The sequence below is a fragment of the Olea europaea genome, chromosome 7, assembly GCF_002742605.1.
Source record: "Olea europaea var. sylvestris chromosome 7, O_europaea_v1, whole genome shotgun sequence".
Taxonomy (NCBI): domain Eukaryota; kingdom Viridiplantae; phylum Streptophyta; class Magnoliopsida; order Lamiales; family Oleaceae; genus Olea; species Olea europaea.
The window spans coordinates 17,455,496-17,474,476 of NC_036243.1; the positions used below are offsets into that span (position 1 = coordinate 17,455,496).

The 18,981-nt window shown below is 35.7% G+C and overlaps 1 protein-coding gene across 2 annotated transcripts; it reads left to right on the forward strand.

Annotated features, from left to right (window-relative positions):
• The first annotated feature begins 3,428 nt into the window (after positions 1 to 3,428).
• LOC111397218 lies at positions 3,429 to 17,902 on the forward strand. Of its 2 annotated transcripts, XM_023024009.1 has the most exons (17): positions 3,431 to 3,637; positions 3,746 to 3,837; positions 4,211 to 4,252; positions 4,371 to 4,424; positions 5,444 to 5,518; positions 7,987 to 8,052; positions 8,315 to 8,357; positions 13,584 to 13,626; positions 13,777 to 13,870; positions 13,949 to 14,001; positions 14,650 to 14,734; positions 14,836 to 14,938; positions 15,044 to 15,136; positions 16,294 to 16,360; positions 16,584 to 16,650; positions 16,836 to 16,889; positions 17,343 to 17,902. In XM_023024009.1, exons 1-17 carry the CDS (start codon positions 3,565 to 3,567, stop codon positions 17,481 to 17,483), a joined length of 1,245 nt encoding a protein of 414 aa, XP_022879777.1. In that variant the 5' UTR covers positions 3,431 to 3,564; the 3' UTR covers positions 17,484 to 17,902. The 2 variants fall into 2 exon arrangements, with proteins under 2 accessions (XP_022879778.1, XP_022879777.1); XM_023024010.1 differs by lacking the exon at positions 16,584 to 16,650 and having other exon boundaries at positions 3,429 to 3,637.
• The last annotated feature ends 1,079 nt before the right edge of the window (positions 17,903 to 18,981 follow it).

Consider the following 18,981-nt stretch of genomic DNA (forward strand, 5'->3'; position numbering starts at 1 on the left):
TACCAAAAGACTAGTTTTTTTTATCCTTTTCCTTATGTTGTTTATTATAATTTGTATGATTTTCATTTATTATATCATGAACTAAACAAATTATCCAGGGGTTTGATGTTGTCGAATCAAGTATGGTTTGATGATTTTATAATTATTTATTTAATTTTTCCACATATATTTAATTGTGTTATGATTTTAATGCTTTTAATTACTTGATCAATAATTGAATGAATAGATGCTAGTCAATTCCGGCACTCGAGAGAGGAAAATTTAGGCGTGATCATAAGATTGACACAACATAGGTTTTATGGGTTTCGAGAGAAAGTGTAAAATCTGTGAAACTTACTCCATAAAAGAATCGGGACTTTTATAAATTCTTAATTTTCAATTCGGAATAGAAATATTGGAATTGGAATCTAGGATTATTTTCTAGTCGGCACTCGAGAGAGAAGAGGAATATATTAGGATTCTTGCTTTTAAATATGGGAAAATAAAATGGACTTATTGGAAATCGTTAAATCATAATTGAAAGTTAGGTGAAATCAATCCCTAGGCCTTCTCATTTGATAATTTGTATTCCTTAATTTTGTCGCATCCAATTCACGTTAGATTAGTTTAATTTATTCACTCATAAAACATTAAATCCATTTAATCATACAACTTCCGAATTGAAAATTAAGAATTTATAAAAGTTCCGATTCTTTTATGGAGTAAGTTTCACAGATTTTACACTTTCTCTCGAAACCCATAAAACCTATGCTGTGTCAATCTTATGATTACGCCTAAATTTCCCTTTCTCGAGTGCCGAAATTGACTAGCATCTATTTATTTAATTATTGATCAAATAATTGAAAGTATTAAAATCATGACACAATTAAATATATGTGGAAAAATCAAAAAAATAATTATAAAATCATCAAACCATACTCGATTCGGCTACATCAAACCCCTAGATAATTTGTTTAGTTCATGATATAATAAATGAAAATCATACAAATTATAATAAACAACATAAGGAAAATGATAGAAAAAATTAGTCTTTTGGGTAGATCTTCAATCTTCTTCCTTGATGTTGTTCCTCCTTCCTTTTGATGCCTTCAATTTTTTTGCCTCCTTCGAATTGTGTGGTTAAATTCTTCAATCTTGTCCCCTTCCATCCCTCTTGAAAATGGGTTTTTAAATGGTATTTATAGTATGTTGGGGTTATTGGATGAATTATGGTCGAGTTGGGCCAAGAAAAGATTCCAAAAATATAAAATCCCATTTTTCCGCACAGGCGGCGCTACGGCACCCAAGATGGGTGCTTGGGCGCCGTGGTGCCCACTTCGGGTGGAAAAGACAATTTTCGCCTCTTTCAATTTTTTTATCATAACTTTTTCATCTGATGTCCGATTGAGATTATTCAAGGTGCGTTGGAAAGGTAACTCAAAGGGCTATAACTTTTCTTCAAACATCATTTTCCAATTTGATCGTTTACTATGTCAGAAATAGGTCTCAATGTGAGACCAAAACTTCGGTGCGTAACTTTTCGGTTGGAAAATGATTTGTGATCATATTTTGACTAAATTTGATCCTTTTGACACCTTCCTTCATCCAATTGACTCCTAGCACTATCAGATCTTCATCGTGAGTTTTGACACGACTTTTGATTAATTGCATTTTAATTCTCGAACTTTGGATTTCTTACATTTTGGTCATTTCATCCAATTTCGCTAACTTTTGCCTATTTCCTTCCTTTGACCTCTTGTTTTCTCCACTTCCATCAATCTACAAAATAACACCAAAATCACTTGTTAGCAATTCTAAAATACTCTCTAAGATAGCAAAAACATGAAATTAATGGCATAATATAATGAGTATAAATCACTCATCATTTACTCACACATTCTTTAAAAAAAAACATTATTACAAAATATACTCTCTCGAAAATGGGGTTAAAAAAAACCCTTATCGCAGAAGTGGTCCCTAACCTTTTCATTTTTTTCAGACTTTACCCTAATTTTCAATTTGTGTCAATAGAAGTCCCTAACCTTTCAGAAATATATATCTGGAGTCTGAATGGATGGATTCCATCAATTTGACCGTTAGTTGACTAAGGCAGTAAAAATTAAATGATTTTTGACCAAATTAAAAAGGATAAAATGGTAAGTTTGCATTTTTCTTACATTTAGATTAGTTAAATCATTTAACAATAATAAAATCGAAAAACAAAAAACCAAATCCAGAACCCCTAAACCCCGTACTCCAAAATCAAACAGAAAGGCAGTGGCACCGCCAGCCAAAGCTCTCTCGTCCCACCCCATTAGTGTCGGTCAAAGCTTCATTTCTTTTTGAATTTGGACTGGAAATCGAAGATTTCGAGTCTTAATTCCAACATCAGCATGATATTTTGGCGATTCAACTAGATAATGTGGGGAAGACGGACCTAAAACTAGAGAATTTATTGCTAATTAGAGAGAGATAATTTGTGGGTATTGACTTGGTTTTATCATAACCAAATGGGTTGTGAAAAACTTGATAAATTTTGAGAATCGGGAATGGTTGGGACCTAGTTTGTATTGTTTTCTCTTTATCAATCTGTTAATATTTTAGGTTATGAAAAAAGGATTTTTTGAACTAGACCGCAAGTTGTTGAGTTGACGATGATGTGAAAATGTAAGATTTTTAGATGCTCCAACTCCAAACATTGCAAATGGCTCGATGCAAATGTGGCGGTGGCGATGGCAGGTGGCTCTATTTGTTTTAGTATTGGGTTTGGTTTTGGTGACAGTTTAGGTTGGTGGTGCCACTAGTTGCTGGATGAGTTTTTGGCTTTGATTGAGTTATTGGTGGTTGATGTGGATGTGGTGGCGGCGACGATCGGCTATGGGGTGGCGAAGGGTTGCAAGGTTCTCATTTTGGGGTAGGGGTAGGCGTGGGGTTTGGGGATAGGGTAAGGGTAGAAGATGATTATTTTTATTTTATTTAAATGTAAGAAAAATGCTAACTTACTATTTTGTCCTTTTAATTTGGTCAAAAATTAATTTTGACTTCCTTGGTCAAATGGACGGAATCCACCATTCGGACTCCAGATGCATATTTTAAAAAGTTCAAGATTTTCTCTAACACAAATTGAAGATTATGATAAAATTTGCAAAAAATAAAAAAGTTAGGAATCGTTGCTACAATTTTTCCAATAATTTACATATAAACCTAAATATTTTCATACTTTTTAATCCCCATTTAAAAAATAAAAATAAAAATAAAATCACAGTTACAAAATCTTATTTTAAATGAAAGTAAACTATGGGGCCTAATATCAATCCCTTGATTCCCTTCCTTGTCCTCGTCACTGCCTGTAGCAAGGGCAATTTTGATATTCCCTATCTCTAAGAAATTTCAACCGTTGAATTTAGCCGTTGTTTGATGTACTCTAATTTTTCCACGATAAAATTTTCTATACTTAGATTTTCTACACTTTTAACCCACACTTATCCAAAAATTACTATTCAAGATATAGTTTTTTACAACTAAAGGCCACCAGCGAACGAGGGGCTTAGATTTGCGTTTTCGTTGTTAGGTGTAAATGAGGAAATGCTGATTTTGAGTATGAGATCTCCGGTAGATGCTATTCCTATGCGTGGTTTTTTAATTACTACTGTTGCAGGTAAAAGTCACTTCACTTCTGAACGAGCTTTATTTACAACCATTTAGTATTTATTTTGTTTAGGGATTCGATTAATCCGAATCTTAAATTTGTTTATATAAATTTCAGCTGTTATTTTTCAAGCCCTTGGAGCTGCTTCAGTTGTTGTGCCGAGTACCAGTTGTTACGTTCTTGACAATTCCAGCTATATTCATGATTTTGTATCCTTTATGATGCAATGTTGCATTTTTAAGCATCTTTTTCAAATAATAATAATAATAATAATAATAATAATAATAATAATTAGGGGAATAAGGCCATCAAGTAGTTACGTTAACATAGAGTTGATATCTTGTTAATGTTACCTAACTCCTGTCAAAGATGAGGTTTTTGGTGGGTGAGCTTTATCTTTCAAATTGGCACGAGAATAGTTTCTTGATTAATAATATTGTATGTGATCTTGGAATCTTATCTAGAAATAATGGCACTGTTATTTGCATTTTTCCTGTGGTTTGAGGAATAAAAATCCTACATGTTGAAGTAATTCAGTAGAATTTAAGTTTTGAACTTGTTTTATCTCAAGTCTTTGCTCAGAGTAGCTGGATTGGACATCATTTCGAGTACGAGGGAGATCAGGTAATGTTGCGTATGAAAATCAAGCATTAGAACTTTTTGGAGTTTCAGGTATAGGTCAGATATAATGCTCCTAGATAACTGTGTTAAGGCCTAGTTTTCTATCTCTATACTTGTGCAGAGCGCTGATTTGGCACTACGATTTTGTAAAGATGTGGAGGCTAGATCGCAGATGGTAACTTAGCCCATGGTTTTCTTATCAGTTTATTTTTCACATGTGTCTATGAAGATTGTTTCCCTTCAATTTTGGATTGTGGAAGAGCAATACATTCTTATATGCCCTGGAATTACTGCTCAGTAATGTAACCGACCTTACAATAGAATTTTGGATCAAATAGGATACATAATATGCTGCCTCTGTAGACTCATTTTTATAGCAAATTTAATAGTGTCAAGGAGTTGGTAGCTCGTACAAAGCAAAACCAGGTGATCTCGCATATCTAAGACTAGTATTTTCTGATTATGCTCAATGTTTGTCTTGTTGTTTCCTTACAAAAGACTGTCAAATGGGTGATCTGTTTGAATGACAGGAGAAATCTTCAATACGATCTTGTAATTGCGTCATCATGATTATGAATAGCGTACCCATTCAAACCCCAAATACCTACGTTGTGACTTTGTGGCCTTTGTATATGGCCGATATAAGTTGTGATGGAAATTGGCAGTCAGATATTGTTTTAAGACAACTACACAAATAAGAACATATTAAAATAAAGATTTTTTACTTTGATCTATTTCCCTGCCATTAGACCTGACTCGTGTTTTATTCTACTCATACACAAATAAGCAAGATATTTAGGTGAGTCTGTAGCACAAATAACAAAGATTCTCCATCTTGAGCAACGATAACAGTAAAAACAGAAGACAATATATTATGATAGTGATCGAATTGAGAGAGCTGGAATAATGCAGGCCATTTAAAAGATTCTTTGTACTTAACATAGGAACAAAAGAAAAGGCAGTGATTGTTAGCAAAAAATCACATTTTAATTTCATGAACCAGGTGATGGAGACTCATACTTGAAACTCTTCGAGCAAACCCACGAATCCAATTCTTAGTAACATTTTAGCTTTAATTGGATGTGCTTGGTTATGTATTTACATACCTCCAGTTTCTGAGCTTGTCAAATTTATTGGTGTTCACATCGATATGTCGTGATGCAAATTGTTTTTCATGTGATTGTGGACTGATAGGGCTACGTCGATTTTGGAAGATTTGATAGGTTCAATTATTTTGCCGCCAGTTCTGGACGTGCCAACTTTGTTCAAGTAAGTCTGATAGCCTATTTTAAATTATCAAAGTTATCTATGTAAGCTAAAGCAGGTTATAATTGACACATATATGGTTTAGGCAAGGTATATGAGACTTCCTTACAAACTTCTAGATATATGAGATTTCCTTACAAGCTTCTAGATAATTATGAGCCTTCTATCACATTGTTCACATTCCATTGAAAAATGTTTCTCTTTGTATGTGAATGCATCTTCTTATTATCTTCATCCATCCCACTCTCTCTACTGGTCACTATGGTTGCCAGGGAAAAATGTGATCTCAGGAGATCGGAGGGGATAGAAAAATTTCTCTTTTTGTGAAAATTTGGTTAAGAGATAAAAGCCAACAAATGGACTCTTTTGTTGTCAGCACGATTAAGTAATGTAAGTGTAGCATATGCTAATTATTCCTACGAGAGATGCTGGCCAAAATGATTAACTGGTGATGAAGGCCTAACATTGAACAATTGAGCTCTTTATATATAAATTCAGTGTGAGATTTCATAGACATTAAAAAAAGATTTGAGAATTGACTTTCCCTGCATTCACACTTTGAAATGCATTATTAACATTGATTCATCATCTTTTCTCTTTGTTGGAAAATTGACCAACTCAGATTGTGAATTATAAATTCTGTTAATATGATCTGTAGCACCAATACGTGAAATTTGGCTGGGTGTTCATTTCTCTAACTATATGCTGGAAAAGAGATCACAAATTCAAGGAAATCCACATAATTGGCAAAAACAATGTATACCAGATAATAAAAAAACCCTCAGCTTGAGTGAACAATTTTGTGCTGTAACTGTAAATCAAGAGTAAGTAAATTTTAAGTAATGCCAATTGTATTAGAAAATACAACTAGGTTACTAGTTATCTTGTGCAGTCCTAATTGTATTAGATTATTATGTTGTATAGTTCCAATTGTATTAGAGTAGGTTACTAGTTATCTTGTACAGTTTCAACTGTATTAGCCTATGTTACTAGTTTCCTGGAGCCACTTAGCATCTTGTATTTGTACAGCTATATATTCATTCAGTGAGCAATACTTCGAGTGACTTGCCAAACACATTACTTTTGTCATCCGAAACAAGATCCTACAATGGATGTTCAGGCTGAGACGTAGTGGAAGAATTATAGTCATATCTAGTTCTGTTATGCATTCACACAGTGCCGACTAATCACAGATTCAAGCACTTGCAAAACAAAATTAATGATGGATTCTTAAACGATAAAATCCACCAGGTCAATGGGCTACCATGAAGAGATATCAGATGAGTAAAGCGTCCCCAAGGTGAAACCATAGTAAGAGAAAAAGAAAAATGTCCAGCTGGTTACCATTTCCCAAATTGCCATGTGAAATAAGAGCATGATTATAGATGCAATTTCTATAGCCATAATGAATCCAAAATATGTTAAATATCATCCAAGGGAGCTTAAATTGAAGAACATGAACAATGACACTTAAAAATGTAGGTTTGACCGAAAGATTCTTCTGCAACTATATCACCTGGAATAGCACCTTGAACATAAAAGATTCTAATCGCCATTCAGGGTCCAAATCATTCAATGCAGAGTTTCATCAATATAGATATAGGTTTGGAAAGTATTTCTGCAACTGTATCACCAGGAATAGAATCTTGAATACATATACATTTTAATGCTCACCACTACAGTAAGCTCATTCAATTGTACCCAAGAACCGAACAAGTTAACTGAGCGCTTGACCCAACTTTATCCCACCAAAGGTACCAAAGCCAAAGAGCCAAGGTATAAACGGTTCCCTCTCATGTATATTGTGTACTAACATCTTCAGAATATGTGATTATTCTTAATTAGAACATTGGAAAGTGCAGTTTACTCGTCAAAAAAAATGAAGACCAGAAAAATAGAAAATGAAGAAAGTGAATTTCCGTTTTCTTTATCACATGAACAACCTGTATCTCAATGTTGCTGTGTGAAATACACAAATCTTGTGGTTCATCTATTAATTATCTGATGTTTTGCATTTAAAGTTAGTTTGTCTGAACATGAAAGTTGCCTCTTTATGCTTTTTTGGAATCCTAGTTGATCTATTCTTGGATTGGCGGTCTGGTCGTGTAAATTTGCCAAAGAATAAGTAAATAATCACACCTGTGGAATGTTATTAGTTTTCTTGTCTACAAGCAATAATCTGAAAACTTTAATATCTCTTTTTTCAAAAACTCATTTTTTAATATTCTGAAATAAATGCTATGGTAGTCTTCTTAAAAGCTGTCCCATTCAAAGTTATGGGGCAGTACTGAATCCTCCCCAAGGCTGGAGAGTTTGAGTTTCCGGCATTAACAATGGCACTGGGATGATGAGAAAATTTATTTAACCTTATTGCTTAAGGTGTTATAAAAGTAATAGTCGGTTTACCAGCAAAGCTTGTTATATGACGTGAACAACCTAACATTAATTTGCATACTTTTTTACACATCTAGGAGTACTACAATGGTGACCTGGTGAAATGCGAGGAAAGTTTTGATAAATTGGGACGAACATCTCAGGTAAGTTGTACGATGCCCATTTTCTTTGCAACTTCTTAGTCTTGTGGGTACTCGTTTTTCTTTCTTTTAGTCTCAATTCTGAAACCATTTTAGAAAAGTGACATTGAAGAATTGATTCAGAACTTTGTACGCTTGATCACATTATCATGTTCCATATACCATATGATTAAAACTCTAAATTGTGGAAAAAAGTGAAAAATAAATATGCACACATGTTAGTAATAATATGTCGGATTAAACTAATTTCTTTCTGAGTTTTCAGGTTAATATCATTTGTGGAGATTGTTCGAATGGGCAATGTAAAGGTATGTGATGACAAAAAGACCAAACAAATTGCGTGAAATTTCTGTCAAACAAACTTGCCTTTACATTGTGTTGTGTATTGTATATATATTTACAGTTATTTGATCTAAAAGGAAACTAAATAAATTAAAGATACAATCCCTGAAAATTAGCAACAAATCATTCTCCCAAATATCCCAAATACTCGTTGGTAGATATGGCAACACTTCCCTCAAATTGATGCTGGGAGGTCAACCAACAACAATTTGCCAACAAGGAAATGATACCGTAGTCGAGTCAATGTTTTGGTGAATACATCTGCCACTTGGAGATCAGAAGAAATGTAGGGAAGAGATATCACCCTATCCATCAAAGTATCACGAATAAAATGACAATCAACTTCAATGTGCTTCGTACGCTCATGAAATATGGGATTATTTGCAATCTGAATAGCACTAGTGTTGTTCGCATGAAGAGGAGTAGGATTATCTTGAGAAAACCTAAGCTCCTCCAGAAGACCTCGTAACCAAATAATCTTAGAACAAGCTGTAGACATAGCACGATGCTCAGCCTCAGTAGATGATTTAGAGACGCGATCCTGTTTCTTACATTTCCAAGAGATTAATGCATCACCCAAAAACATACACCAACCCGTAGTAGAACGACGCGTATCCAGACACCCAGCCCAATCAGCATCATTGTAGGCAGAAAGCTGAAGAGACGACCCTTTAGGAAAAAATAACCCACGAGTGGATGATCCACGAATATAGCGAATAATACGACGAACGGCCGCAAGATGAAGATGTCGAGGTGAAGACATAAACTGGTTGACCTGATGAACGACATAAGAGATATCTGGGCGAGTGGTAGTCAAATAGATGAGACTCCCAACGAGGCGACGATATAAATTAGGATCGTCTAAAAGATCCCCTTCATCTTTCCGATACTTTACATTGACTTCCATAAGAGTATCCATAGAAGAAGACTTCTCCAACCCAGCTAACGCAATAAGATCCTGAATATAGGGCTGATGACGAACTTCGAGTCTATAAAAGAAGACTTCTCCAACCCAGCTAACGCAATAAGATCCTGAATATACTTATGTTGGTTTAAGAAAATACCATTGGGCTGATGACGAACTTCGAGTCCTAAGAAGTATGTGAGTTGGCCGAGATCTTTTGAAATAAAATCACAGTCAGGGCCAGTAATAATAATATCATCCACGTAAACCAAGAGAATACAATATCAGAGGTAGACTTGTGGAAGAAGGGAGAAGAATCGTATTGACTCTGTGCAAAACTAAAGGTAATGAGTGTGCTATGAAACTTCTCAAACCAAGCTCGGGGAGCCTGCTTGAGTCCATACAAAGAACGTCGTAGTCTACAAACATCATGAGGAGATGAAGTAGTCGTACCAAAAGGGAGCTTCATAAAAATCTCTTCGTGAAGATCGCCATGAAGAAAGGCATTCTTCACATCCAACTGATATAGGTTCCATGAGTTTGAGGCAGCAATAGTTAGGATCGTCCTGATTGTGGTCATTTTGGCGACGGGAGAAAGTGTCTCCTCATAGTCAACTCCATATTCCTGTCTGTTACCCAGAGCTACAAGACGAGCTTTGTACCGATCCAAGGAGCTGTCAGAATGAAGTTTCACATAGAAAACCCATTTGCTCCCAATAGGTTTCACAGTAGGAGGACAAGGCACAATGTCCCAAGTGTGATTCTCCTCAAGGGCCTGAAGTTCTGCTTGCATTGCCTTTTGCCAACACTCATGTTCCATGGCCTGTTTGTAACAAGTGGGAATGGAAATAGCAGATAAAGTAGCTACAAGAGAAACAGGAGGTGAGAAACCGTACCGATCGGGTGAGCGAGAATGACGAGTAGACCGACGAAAACAGATGGGAACCGTAGGAGGATCAGGTGCCTGTTCGAGATCAGGACGGGGCATATCAGCAGGAGGATCAGACCCACGATTACGTCGTTCATACACAAGTCCTGGCTTAAATCGTGCTATAACATCTGGGGAATCAGAGAAGCTAGGTAGGATAGATGAAGGTGTAGGGGGTAGCTTAGAATGAGACGGAAAAAAATATTGGTTTTCAAAGAAAACCACATTCCTAGAAATGCGGATATGTTTAGCATGAGAATCATAGTAAATATAACCTTTTTGAGAGACAGCATAACCAAGGAAAGCACATTTAACAGACTGAGCAGTAAGTTTATGTCGCTCATGAGCAGGAAGATGTATAAAACAAACACAACCAAATGTACGCAGATCAGAATAGGAAGGTGAATATCCAAACAGCTTAAAGAATGGAGAAACATGATTTAAAATAGGAGATGGCAAACGATTAATTAAATGAACCAAAGTGGAAAGTGCTTCACATCAGAATCGAGAAGGTACCGATGATTCAAGTAAGAGTGTTCTTATCATATCCAGGAGATGACAAATCTTTCTTTCAGCAACACCGTTTTGCTGTGGTGTCGAAGGACAAGAATGCTGAGAGATGATACCCTTACTTTGGAGAAAATTTTGAAACTCATTGGATATATATTCCCCCTTAGAATTAGATTGTAAGATCTTAACGAGGCTAGAAAATTGAGTCTCAACAAGAGCCAGGAAACGCTTAAAGACTGAAAAGACTTTTGATTTGGCTCTTAAAAAATAAACCCAAGTAAAACGATTAAAGTCATCAATAAATGTAACAAAGTACTTATAACGTGCACGAGAAATAATAGGTGAAATCCCCCAAACATCACTATGAATAATATCAAAACATTGTAAGGCACGAGATCCATGAGAGGGAAAAGGTAGAGTTTTACTTTTGCCAAGTTTGCATGCATTGCAATCAAAAGAAAGTTCAGACGAACATGTTTTATTACCTAATAAATTAGAATTAAATAAAGTGCGAAGTACATCTGAGTTTGGATGGCTTAAATGTTTGTGCCACAATTTATTATCAGTACTAATAGTATTACATGCAAATGAAAGTAAAGGAGAACTAGGAAAAGGAGAAATATGCAAGGGAAAGAGTTATCCCACTTTAGGCCCTTCGCGATCATCTTCCTCGACATCGGATCCTGCACAACACAACCAGAATGAGAGAAATGAACATTATAATTACTATCAACTAATTGACCAACCGAAATTAAATTTGTAGAAAGATTGGGAGATACAAAAAAATTAGTTAAGGAATCTAAAAGATCACCAACAACTTTGATAGGCAGAGAACTACCATTAGCAGTATGAATTTTTAGATTCCCATCGTATTCTTTCACATTGGAAAGAGGAATAACGGTGTTGGTCATATGATTAGAAGCTCCAGAGTCAAAGAACCATGGTTTAGATGAAGTTTTATGAGGCCGAATGGGACAAACAGAGATGTGATGACCTTGTTTCTTGCAATAGTTACAGTATTTCTTAGGACAATCCCGAGAAATGTGACCAAAGGCTTTACAATTATAGCACTGGACAACATGCATGTCACGACACTTATTCCTTCCTTGTGCAGTGTGCTGCATAAGCCACAGGAGCACTGATAGTATCCCTATGCTTCATGGCAACTTGAGTAACTAGACGTTGCTCCGCACGAAGTTCACCCAAGCAAGTATCTAGAGATGGTACAGGTTGACGATTCATCATATTAGACCTTGCAGCCTCAAATTCGAGACGTAGCTTTATCAAGAATTGATCCCTCTTGCTTGTCTCATGCACAGTTTGAACAGCAGATAGGGCTACCGCGGTAACATTAGCATAAACTATATCTGAATATTCAGTCCAAAGATTTTGAAACCTAAAAAGTATTCTTCAATCGAAAGACTTCCTTGTGTAAAATTAGCCATCTCATACTCCAATTGAAATTGTCGAGCTGTGTTGTCTTGTTTGTAAACCTTACTAATGTAATCCCACATAGCAGCAGCAGTTTGGTAAGGTCTCAGATTGAGAATAAGGTGCGGTTCGACTGAACTAAGGATCCAAGTCATAACTTGAGCATCCTTAATTTCCCACTTCGACAAAGCCTCAACATCTTTAGGAGCGGGATCACTACCATCAAGATGTCCCCACAACTCTTTTCCTTTCACAAATAATTGGAATTGGAATTCCCAAGCCGAGTAATTTTTTCCATTGAAGCGGATAATAAATGAGTCTAACTTATCAAATGGCATGATGAATAAAATATTCAACCAAATGAAGAACCCATACCAAAAAAAATAAACCATGTGCTGAAATTGAAATAAAATAACGAGCCGGAACTGAAACAACTAAATGAGCCACAGACAGCAATTAATCAAACACCACAGTCCGACTACAAGAAATGCACTAGGCACCTACACGAATCAACGACCAGAGACAACACAATACACCTAAGAAACGGAGGTAAAACCTGCTGAAACTTTGAGAGAAACCGGAAATACGCAGAAGACAATCGAACCTGAAATACGCAGAAGGGCGACCGAACCCACACGCCCAACATCCAAAACAGAGATCTCCCGGAGAGGCACCGACGATGGTCCCCAATACACCGAACGAGACGAGATTCACAGCGGGTAAGAGCTTAGAACCCTAGCTCTGATACGATGACAAAAAGACCGAACAAATTGCATGAAATTTCTGTCAAACAAACTTGCCTTTACATTGTGTTGTGTATTGTATATATATTTACAGTTATTTGATCTAAAAGGAAACTAAATAAATTAAAGATACAATCCCTGAAAATTAGCAACAAATCATATTCACCGCTATATTTGGTAACATGTGAGGCTTCATTTTACATGCGGATCGAATTTATATATGCTTAAATTTATATATGCTTAGCAAATACCCAATGGTTGTCATTTTGATCATAACAGGCTAATTGTCTGTTTTATGCGCATTGGAATATGGGATTTGCGATGTTTTATTCCTCTTAAACAGTCAATCAGAATGATAAGTTTGATACATTTTTGTGGGTGGTTATCAGACTGAAGTTGGAATAATTCCTCTCTCTCTCACACACACACAATACAGATATCTGTACTCATAGTAACCATTTTGTGAAATATAAAACCATTTATAAGCACAGCTCTTACATATTTCAGAAGGTGAACTTAATAATTTTGCAAGTGTACTTTATAATATGTTTTTTACGCGGCACCAGACCTAATTAATGCGAAATTTGTTGTTTGTGGTTTTATTTTCTTGGGGTGTATCATATTTTGTTGCTTAAGTATCTATTCCCAGTATTTTACTTCTATTTGATTGTTTCAGGTGGTGGATGCATTTGCAACGTAACATATGAATCCACATGCAGGTTTGCATGTTATTGTTAGGCTTTCTGCTACTCTCCTATCCTGTACAATAATGAAGCCTCTTAATGATGTAATGGAAGAACTCCTGTAACATTTAGTTGATTAGATGTTCAACTTTGTAAATTATGCCACTGTTTCTACTTTCTTACTAGAGTGCTTGTCGAGCTTGCCATGCAATGCGAGAAGCCAGGTCTCCGAGTATTTGAAGGCTTCACAGTTGGTTTCAATCCACGGTCATGGGAAATCGTAAAATACCTTCGTTACCCTTGCTAACAACTTGTGGGTGCATAGTCGATGATTTGATGGAATCCCTTAAATTTGTAGGTTTATAATGGCATGACTCAAGTTGGATATGACAAGGCTTATAATGAATTCAGGTACAAGATTTATTTTTCTAAGAGAATTTTGTGCTCATAAGAAACTAATAAAATCATTTGAGGGCTACCTTAAAAATTCCATTCTTCTTGTAATTTATCCACACGTCATTATATTTTTACTTGCCCCTTTACTTACAGCAGTAAACTTCCATCTCTCTGGCCAGCTTAGATTGTCACTTTATTTCATTGCTTTTATGGAGTCACATCCATATCAAGGACATTTATGCACATCAAATCAATGTCTTGAACATCCTCATAAACTTAAAGTATAAAAAAGAAGTTTGAGTAGAAATTTTTTGGAACAGGGAACACGTGATAACTGATAAGCTGACTCTGAGTTATTTTATTAAGTTAAAATTCGCCTTTAATTGAAAAATGGAAGAAAATGTCTCTTCCTTAGGATGTGGGTGGGTTGGGTGATAAGATGATATTTGTTTTCTGGACTTGCCAAGATGGAAACATGGAGTGTAGGACAATTATTGTGCTATAGAGAGGAATTTGTATTTATGGTGCGAAACATATTTGTCCACTTTCCTATGAATTCCTTATCTATCACTATCTATTTCACTACATAAATTAACTTTATGTTGATGCTTACAAGTTATGCAATATTAGTTTTAATCAACTTTATCCTCATTGGTGGTGCAGTTTCACAACTGAGCAAATGCATGTAACTCTTTATATGACTGCAGTTGCTTCGCTTTCTGGTTTAGTACGAAAACCAACAATCAAGGTTCTTACTTTTTAGAATCCTCTGTGTTAATACAAGCTAGAAACACATAATTGTTTGATTTGGTTCTGCATGACTAGTATTTCTTTTAACATCTCTTCCAGATTTCTCCGGAAAAAGGATTGGAGGTAAAATTGTCTGGCTCGGGAGCAAATGGCAGCCCGCCAACAACTTTATCACCCACGACGATACTTGTGGATTGGAGATGTAAATTGTTTCAACAATTATGTTTAATAGTAAAATTTATCCTTTAACAGAGAGTGGTTATCTGTTCTTACTGCTATCTATGAGCTTCTGCTTCTCACTTTGCAGGTGAAAAAGCTCGTGATAATCCTTATGAAGTTGAATTTACTATCCCGATAGAAAATTATGATCCAATTCAGTTTACCCTTGCAAAAAAGTGTGGTAAGTGTCAGTTGGTCATTGTTAGGTTTCTCTTCCACTCTTTATATCTCATCTCTTGCCCCCAAACTATACACCTAAAAGAGCATCATTTGCTCCTGGTTGATTGAAGTAGTGCCAAAAGATTCTCCTCCCTTGACTCGAGGAACTAAAAATTAACACCGCAATATTGGGATTGCTTTGAGCCCAAAACTATGATTTTGATTTGTTTATTATATATTTGATTTTCTTGACCTTAGACTAAAATTAACAAAAGATGTTGTATCGCAATTCTCAACTACCTTCCTTAGCAAGCCCTGCTCAATTCTTCATGTTTTGGATTTGATCTTCTTGTCTATCTTGATGGTCCCTCGCATGTCTACTATTCAAACTGACATTTTATATCTGAATCTTCCACACTTCTTGGATGCACCGGGAACAACTCATATTCACGCCAATCTTGCTTCTTTGGCTAAAACGGCCTTTCCAATCGTTTCTTTCGCAATATTTATTAAGGAGGCATGGTAAGATTGGCAGAAATGTATGATAAGAAATGACCCTCTCATGCGATTTATTTCAATGGCAAACTCTCCTTGTTGGTTTCATACTTTTCTTTCTTTACACAAATGTAATCTTGTTTTATGCTCGAGGAAGTTTAGAATTTAACTTGATCCAGTGTATTGAGAAGACAACGCAAAGACAGATTTTAAATCTGAAAAGATGCATTCTTACATTTGTTTTTCTCCCCACAATCTACATCTTGCCACAACATTCCACTGCAGAAACTGTCATTCTGGAGTAGCTTATCTGGGCCAGATTGGGCATTAATCTTTCTTTTGGTTGTATCACATCTTTTTAAAGTTAGGAAAACCACATAAAGTAGTAGTTGTGCATCTTTCCATCCTGGTTCTGTTTGAATAACTTTAAGTTAAGATTCTGCGACAACATTCAATGCTCTTTGTGGAATGCAAATTCTACAATTTATAACCTGCTACCATGAAATATACTTTAAAAAGAGTCAGGTCTTAGAATATATCTCTAGTAATTTCCTATCAGCTAAATGGTAACTGTGCACATAATATCGACTAGCCCTTGACTTCCTGATATGTGTTTCTGATAAGTGCTCTTGTACAAGTCCATTATCGCTTAACATGTTGAAATTTATTTGTTAACTTGTACAGAATACAGGCAAATTGAAGGCGGAGAATCTACAAGAGGATGGGCTATATTTGGGATCCTATCTTGTGTGTATGTCAAATTCCTCTAGATTCTTTTATCTTGTGTTCCAAGCATCCAATCATTAGTTCATTGGCATCACATATTATTTTGCGTAGCGTTCAAATGCTTCTGGTATTATTTGCCATCCAAGTTGAGAATGTTCAATTTGTGCAAGAAAACATTAGTATTACATATATCCTCGCTAAATTTTATTACTCGTGGCTTATTTCCTTACTGGAATCTCATGGAGCAGATTCATTGTCGGATTTACACTGTTCTGCTGTGGAGGGTTTATTTATAAGACGCGAATGGAAAGCCGGGTAGATTTTATTTGCATCTGGTTATTGGTCTTAAGAGTTTCTTTCTTTTTTTTTTTTTTTTTTTCAAATTTTTTACTCAATATATCTTTCTTTCTCATCTTTTTTTTTTTTCTTAATATATATTTCTTTCTCATGGATATAAATTGTCTTTTGCAAAATTGTAAAGTATCTAATATTATATGCAGCATGGGCTTGATGCGCTTCCCGGAATGTCAATAATATCGGCATGTCTTGAAACTGTAAGTAGAGTTCCCTGTCATTTAGCAGTTCAGATTTTGGGATTCTTGAAGCTAGTTGATAAAGGAGGGGGAGGGTCTCTGTTGGAGCACCACTCCTCAATTCAAGGGAAAATTTAGCAAAGAAAGAAAAGATAAAAAATTAAAGAACATTTAGGCAATAATGATTATAAGAGCCACATTCACCATTACGTGTTAAATTTCCACCGATGTTACTGGGAGGGATTGGTTGAGTGTGAATTTTACCTCAAAGCTGGGAATTAATGCCACGCGGAGGCGAAGATGCTGATTAAGAAGTGGTTGAACTGTTATTTTTTCGACTCATAAAACATACTCTCGAGTCTCCTGATCTTTTTGAATATTGTATTTGAAGGCTCACATTTTTCAGTCATCTCTTTTACTCTCCTTTATCGGAATGCACTGTGAAAATTCTCTTTCTAAACTGAAACTATGAAGGTGAGTGGAGGAGGGCACAACTATGCACGATCAGGGGATGCTAATAGTCCTTTTGTGAATCAAGCATCGTGGGAACGTCCACCAACTTCTTCGGCTCAAGGATCAAAAAGAACAGGTGACAGAACGTATGGGTCAATTTGATCTGAATGTGCGTATCTGACTGCTCTGCCCTATTGCGTCTGCTGAAGAGAAGTATCCACAACCATTGCTAGTGAGAAACTTTATCATTTGAAAACGAAGTCAAGAAAAAGGGTGATTGGAGGCTGCATTTTGCATATGTTACAATTCGTGTTTTGCTTCCATTTCATCGACAGCCCAAGTAGGTATTTGTTTTTTATTTTTTTAATCGTGGCTGGTCAATACTTTCAGACTCAGAACATTAGCTTTCAATGCTTTGTGCTCTTGTTGCATGTTTGGTATGTTTGACTGGATAGTAATGAACATAATTAAGGAATATCGAGTCCAGTCTATTCTAGTAGGGTATGTAGACTTGTATTTCTCAGTCTCACATTGTGCATTTCTCATTTCTCTCATACTAAATATGAATGATGGTTGGCCCACTACTGCCACTCATATGCATGTAGGCAGATGACAAAGCAATACTTTCCATTATGCACTGTGAGGATCTCATGGATACTCATTTACATCCTTGAGAGAGGACGATATTTCAAGTGGAAGCCCTTCTGTTGTATCAATTTAGCTAACAACTTGCACCATATTGAGTGAACTATATATGTACACATATATATGATCTTTCGCGCTATGAGAAATGCAAGACTGTAAGGGCACCCGGCAGGGAGGGTCCTTTTAAGTAGAGGATTTGTGGGACCATCGAAGCAAGAGTTTGTTCGTCTTAATTCAGTTGAATGATTTTTTATAGGTGAAATCAAATTGAGTGACATCTATATAGCCTCACTTTCAACGAGAAATTTCCCTTTTATCCCCACCTCGAATTTCCCTCTACACCCTTCCCTAACGATCAATGAATCCAACTTAAGGAATTTTGGTCTTTGCTTTGAACATTTCGAAGTTAAGGATTGAGCTTTGGTGTGTCACTAATGTAGGGTTGCTTTATTGTCTTTAGGAGCGCGGTTGGACGGAAACTTGACCACGGCTTAAATAAATTTCTGGAAAATTGAGGATCTTTAGAAAATCTACATTATTTGCCTTGGCAACTATTTGTCCTTAGCATGGCTTGTAGTAAGCGTGTTGGTCTATATCAAGACCCGACTTCCATATAAAATGTCAACATTGTTAAGTAGAAATCGATTAGGTCCAAATTCAAGCAAGAGTTTCGGACCAGCCATATCAGCTCACTGAACTAGAATAACAAATCTCAAGCTAAAAGAAAATTAAGCCAAAAGAAAATCATGCGAATCTATAGATTCTTAGTGCAGCTTTAGAGAAAATGGTAGAAGAGATCTGATGATTTTTTATCATATAATTTTTCCAATGAATGTGAGCTGATGGACCATCTCTCTCTCTCTCCTACCTTTTTTTTTCACTGAATTGAACGTTACAAATTGATAAAGCTTGTCGCTAGTCTGTAATAATTTATCTTATTTAATTTTATTCAATTTATCATACTAAACATAATTAAATTCTATCATTTATTATGATAATTAAAGATATGTAAATG